General features: G+C 34.8%; 1 protein-coding gene across 1 annotated transcript; it reads left to right on the forward strand.

Moving 5' to 3' along the window:
• Positions 1-6: 6 nt before the first annotated feature.
• On the forward strand, positions 7-2,671 carry LOC110033424 (zinc finger protein BRUTUS-like; the record flags this gene model as incomplete). Its single annotated transcript, XM_020737398.1, has 2 exons — positions 7-347; positions 2,462-2,671. Coding segments are annotated over exons 1-2 (525 nt in total), but the record flags the coding sequence as incomplete, so codon positions are not given.
• Positions 2,672-6,833: the final 4,162 nt, after the last annotated feature.

Below are 6,833 nucleotides of genomic sequence, written 5' to 3' on the forward strand. Positions count from 1 at the left end.
GGAAAGAGATACCAAAACCCTAGTTAACGGAGATGGAGGCGCCATTTGCGGGGGATGGAGTCATGGCACTTATGCCTCAGGAGCCGGTGAGTTCGATCGATCCCGCTGCGGTTCCTTCCTCTTCTTCGAATTCTACGGTGGCGGCTTCTGGAGAGAGCAATTCGGTGTATAACTCCCCGATGTTGATATTTGTGTTATTTCACAAAGCGATCAGGTCGGAGCTCGACCGGCTTCACCAAGCCGCGGTGTCGTTTGCGACCGATGAAGGTGGGGATGTTCGCTGGTTGTCGGAGAGATGCCGATTTCTATTCGATATCTATAAGCACCACTGCAATGCCGAGGACGCGGTAACTCTTTGTTTTGCTGTTTTGTGTATTTTGTAGGATGATAATTGCTTTCAGTAGGGTTTTGAATGTTAATGCTAGTGGTTCAGGTGATTCAGTATGGATTTGTGAGCTGGATTGCTAATGAGGTGGATCTGTGGGTTTTGGGGATTGAAGAGGTTTGAGTAGGGAGAGCTGTTAAATTTCCTGATTGAGTTGGATGGGATGGTAGCTGTTGCAACGATAGATTTTAATGATGACGTGGAGTATCGATCTGAATCGAGTGTGATGACTTACAAAATAAGCAAGGCACTCTTATTTGGTTTCAACCTAACGTACCAAAAGAAGATGCGGAGTTGTAGAAAATTATCACCTGAATCTATATCACTAGTGAGATTTTCACTTGCCTGCTGTTTCCTCTTATTCGACGTCATATAAATTTTTTTGACGAGTCCTTACTTCTTGATTTGTCTTATTTATTTCAATATAAGAAGAATGCATTGTTCTATCATGATTTTGAAAGCGGCTGCTTGGGTAATGTTGGCTCCTTGCACAAAATTATAAAATTCGGGATGATTGCAGGATTACATACTCTATTTTATACTGAGCTTTAGTGCCCATTATTACCTATTTTATGGGTTAGAGAATGTCTTGTGTTGGAGTGGAGGTCATATTTTTCAAATTGTTTGGAAGGTTCATATTCAAGTGAAGTTTTCTGGATAAGGTTTGCACTTTTCACTGATTTAGGAATGTTTACTAAACTCAATTTCTGGCTGTTAATGTTTACAACAACAACAAGCCTTTATTCCACTAAATGGGGTCGGCTGCATAAGTCCATTTTCTCCATTGTATCCTATTGAGCAACATATTTTCATTCAATTATAATAGGTTAAGATCATTTTTTATATAATATGCCCAAGTCTTTTTTGGTCTACCTCTGCCTTTCATGACATGTTGAATTTAAAACTTCTAAGCTCCTAATAGGATCATTAGATGATCGACGTTTAATGTGACTAAACCATCTAAGATCTCTCTAATATTATCTGTCACTAGAACTACACTAACTCTTTCACGGATAGATTGGTTTCGCATTTTGTCTCCAAGTGTGAAACCACTTATCCACCTAAGCATTCTCATCTCAACTATGCTTAACTTTGTTTTATACTTCTCTTTAAAGGCAAACATTCTGTGCCATAAAGCATTGCAGGTGTCACCACAATCTTATAAAATTATCCTTTCAAGTCTAAGTGATACTTTTCTATCACACAATAGGCTTGATGCATTCCTCCACTTCAACCAACTTGAATCCTGGCTGTTAATGTTTAATGGTTGGATTTAGGGATTGATGTATCATTGAATAGAAGTTGTTCAAGTTTGATTTTCTACTTTTTGGCTTTCATAAAAACTCTGGATATAATGCTATTCAGTGTTGCTGTAGTTCTGCATATTCCTTCATCATTTTAGAAATCATACGTTAACTTCTTGTATGGAAAACTTAGTGTTGCTATTTATAAGCTAATCATTTTTGGAATACTCTGAAAATATTGTCTAATCAGCATAAAACCTACGACATAAATAGATTTTTCTGAGGTAACATACTTTTGAAAATATCCATTTATTTGTGCTGTGAGCTTATGAAGTTATCCGGCTGTATTATCATTTTTATTTGTGCTGTGAGCTTATGAAGTTATCCGGCTCTATTATCATTATTATTTTTTTTTTGGCATAAGACTGCTATACTGTAAAGCAATCAAAGTCTTGATTTAAGTGATTAGAAAATATTGTGCAACATGTGTTTTTTGGGTTGTATACTCTTGATGAAAATGCTATGCAATCGAGTAATTCGCTCTGCTTAAATTTGTTGGTTCTTGTAGGAAAGCAGTTTGTGCTTCGACCTTGTTTCTACCCCCTTAGTTGATACGTTTATGTAGTACTATAAATTGCCTATTATGACCTCTTGACAATCAGTTGTCTCGCAGCCCTATGCAACCTTAGTAGTGATGGTAAGAACAATATAAATAAACTCACTTTTTTAGAGTAAAATTTGCAATTATTTTGGTAAGCCTTGTAAGAACTAAAACTTCCGAGAAAATTGAAATTTATTTAGGTTTTGATAAATTTCTATTTACACTTGCCAGGTTATTTTTCCAGCTCTTGATATCAGGGTGAAGAATGTAGCTAGGACATATTCTCTTGAGCATGAAGGAGAAAGCGACCTCTTTTGTCAATTGCTCGATCTACTAGGATCAAACATACAAGGTGACGATAGATTTTGGAGAGAATTTGCATCACGTACTGGAGCTGTTAAGACATCACTGAATCAACACATGTCCAAGGAAGAGGAGCAGGTTTTTTTATCTGCAAATGTTCTTACAGAAATGATTTTGCAATTTATTTATATATAATTAGCTTTCATATAATTTGCTTATCCTTTTTTTTAAGTCGACATTTTAATTAGGTATATACTATTCTAAACATCAATTTTCCCTTTCTTCCCTTAAATATAATCTAATAACTAAATTGTCATAAATCAAATTGAATTGACTACAACTATTAACTGAATTATGTTTTTGAGGTTTAGGAGGCAAGATTGAATTAATGGCCAGGTAGTTTGTCTGTTGAATGGAAATTTATGGGTTCAAATCATGGGAATGTCAGACTTCAATATGGCATAAGTCTTCATAAATTCATCATTTCAACTCTGCATTTTTAGGTATCTCATTTACTTTTTACACTCTTTATTCTTTGAAGATTTTGGAGTTATTGATTTGAGGGATTCATATATTTTCTTTTTCAGGTTGTCGCTGGTATCAATATGAGAAATTTATTGCCTATAACATTGTTAGATGATTTATAGAAGTTTTTTTGATCTAGGACATTAGTATTTATGACATAAGAGGATGATAATTGGATTTTATTATTTACCTTTTACTTCACAACAGAGATTTTATTGGTCGGTGGGACATTCTAGCTGAATGAATGAAAGACTTACAAAGCCGGATATCTATTGTTGGATAAGGCTAATGATGATAGCGATGACATAAGTTGGGCTAGTTCCATGTCACATGTGGCTGTGGTACATGTCAGGTTATAAATGCCTGTACCAGCCTTGTCAGCCTTCCCTTTTCAACGTTCAGTTTTTTAGTTATTTTCGGTTATTACTGTCAGTAAAGAGAATAATAATATGAGATTGACTTATGTAGTCAAGTGAGAGAGAACACTTGGGCAGTGGGTGAGTGTCCCAGAGTGAGGAAGATAGACAAGTTTAATTGGAATTCAGCAAACAGGGCACTAGAAGTATCAATCAAGAATCACAGAAATCAGCCAGCTGAATTAGGAGTTTCCGATAATTAGGAGCTTCTTTATTTAAATTATTTCCAAAATTCTCTCTTTTGATTTATTTCTTTTAATTGTACATATTTTCTTTTTATTTAGATTAGAAATACTTATTAAGTCACCTAAAAGAGATTGTATAGACTATTATTTATTGGAATGAAAGCAAAGGAAAAATGTATTCAACCTATTTGCTCAAAAATATTGACATGGTATCAGAGTCACGTCAAATTTTTCCAGTCTGAATCTTTCGTCGTCTTCCCTAGCCTTTGTTAATCGTTCGTCTTCATCTTCGAGCTCATTCCATCTTCGTTGGCTGCTTCCGACGCCTTTGACCTCTTTCGAATGCTTCATCCGCCTTCGTTCTTCGCCATCGATTGCTTCGCCTTTGATTGCGTCTGCTTCTTCTTTCGACTGCTTCGACCTCCTTCAACTGCTTCGTCTGCCAGCCTTCGGAATTATTCGCCTTTGATTGCTTCGTCTGTTAGACTGTTTCACCTCGCTTCGTCCACTTTGGTTTCATCCAAACACAATTAGTGGCTTCACTAGCCTTCGCTGCTTCTGCCTAGTTTCGTCTCCCACATCTGGTTCCAGCAGCGATCTGCGATCCTGTCCGTTTGTTGTCTCGTTCGCAATCCCACAATCGGTAATCTCGTATGCGATCCAAGTCTCATCCGCAATTTGCGATCTTGTTCACTTCATTCACTTCGTCTGCACTTGTAATAGTCAAGGTAATCTCTTTCAATTGAAACTTGATATTAGTAATTACAGTCAAGATAATCTCTCAATTGAAAAATATTATTTTGGCTTTCTAAATTTATGGCACGAATATTCTGACATTATCTATGTTAAGTTGTCAAAGGAGAGTTTAGCTTACCTCAAGCTATTCATGAAGTGAGTTGCCATGATCGGTTTTTGATGAATCTCAGGCTTAAATTTGAAACTGCTTGAGCTGGGTTGCTGAATAGAGATCTGATTCCTTGTTTGAATGTATGTTTTGGTGAATTACTGTGCAAAGAACAAAGATTAACAACACAAGCTGCTATTGGTACAACTGGTAGATCATCAGAAATAGTTAATGTTGCATATGCTGCTTAGACTCGAGGAAAAGAAATAAAGCAGTGTTACAACTGCAAAGAATTTGGTCATATTGCCCGCCAGTCTAGTAAGAAGTCATGTAATTATTGCAATAAAAATAGACATATTATTAAGGAGTAACACGACCACAAAACTGCAAACTACAAGTCCTTCATGCTACGGTATTCGACTCTCATAATATTGGTTCGACATCCACAGTTGCCGACAATAATTAATCTATTCTCACACCAAATATGATTCAACAGATGATTCTCTATGCCTTTTTCGCTCTTGGTCTGTAAGGGAAATGATCAGGTGTCGGGAAAAGTGATAGTGAAGGGGCTTAAAGTGAGCAGATCTTCAAACGACCGATATATTTACTAAGAATCTTTTTCGACAGTGTCATCAGTTTCTTGTTAGCAAATTGATGTTTTTTGATTTTTTTATCAGACATTATCAATTTGAGGGGGATATCAATCAAGAATCACATAAATCAGACAGTTGAATTAGGAGTTTCTTATAATTAGGAGCTTCCTTATTTACACAGTTGAATTAGGAGTTTCTTATAATTAGGAGCTTATTTATTTACATTATTTCCAAATTTCTCTCTTCTGATTTATTTCTTTTAATTGTACATATTCTCTCATTATTTAGATTAAGAATATTTATTAAGTTACCTAAAAAGATTGTACAGACTATTATTTATTGGAATGAAAGCAAGGGAAAAATGTATTCAACCTATTTGCTCGAAAATATTGACAAGAAGAAATATTTTAATTCGATTCATTATGCAATTGATCAACTATAAGCCTGAAATTTCTATTTTTAAGAAATTGGATTTCAAAGATAAGATCAATTATTCAAATTCAAATTTAATTCTACCTAAAATAAACTTAATTTTAAAATTTCAAATTTAAACTTGAAATCATCCAAAAAAGGTTATTATCTTTTAAAACAAATCTAAAATACAAAGTAAAGTTAAACTTGATTGTTTGTACCGTATCCATTCCTCTAGGTCAAGAAAATTTATCTTTTGAGTAAACGAATTATATTTTTGAGCATTTGAAAATCTTTTTTTATTTTGATGAACTAATTTGAACAAACCGACTGATTGATTGAATTCGATGAGGTAGCTGACAAGAACCCTTTTAATTAGTAGGGAGAACATTTCTCTCTATTATCTCAAGGCCCTTGTTTGGCATGTACAACAGGTGCTATTTCTTTTTCATTTTAATAATCTCGAGTGATAGTAAAGAGCAAATCAACTAATTGATTGAATTCGATGAGATAATTTCCAAGAACCCCTTTTAATTAGTAGGGATAGCATTTCTCTCTATTCTCTCAAGGCCCTTGTCTGGCATGTCCAATAGTTGCTATTTCTTTTTCATTTTAATAATCTCGAATGATAGTAAAGCAACAATAAGAACTTTACTTAGTAGGAGGAATGATGAACTCCATCTTATGATTGTTTTATGTGAGTGCTCTTTTTTAGGCAGTATAGCCGTTAAAATCAGTTGGGAATTGTTGGAATGGCATTAGAGTAGGGTAGGCAGTATAGGTGGCTCATTGGGGTACAACAATGTATAAAAATGGTTGGTCAGGCTTCAAGTAACTCTAACCCCCTTAACTGTTTAGAATTATGTTATATGGAAGAAAACCTCTTACAGATGGCTGGCTTGGGCTTTATGAATTTTGGTAGATGAAAGACATGAAATGTGAACAAGATGATGGATGGTGCTTCGAGATATGATAAAAAATGCTGGAAAACTAGATGTATTATTCTCAAGTTTTTTGGGTTTACTTTGATTATGGATTATAGAAATTAAGATAAAAGAAAGAATTAATGTATGCAAGTGGGGTAGTATTCATAATTCTAACTTCTAATTGCTTGGATAATGACTAATGATTAAAAAGACGAAGAAAAATATATGGATACTTGCTTTAGGTCAGCCCGAGAGTCCCGATAAAGCTTTTCTATCTCATTAAGCCATCAAAATAGTTGATGTTCACATTGAAAATGGCTGAACGATTCATGCCCACTTTACCTTGTATTTGTGTCCGAATAAGCTTTCAGGAAGTAGTTATTTTAGTTTTTTTTTT

Source organism: Phalaenopsis equestris, unplaced genomic scaffold (genome assembly GCF_001263595.1).
Source record: "Phalaenopsis equestris unplaced genomic scaffold, ASM126359v1 Scaffold001179, whole genome shotgun sequence".
NCBI lineage: Eukaryota > Viridiplantae > Streptophyta > Magnoliopsida > Asparagales > Orchidaceae > Phalaenopsis > Phalaenopsis equestris.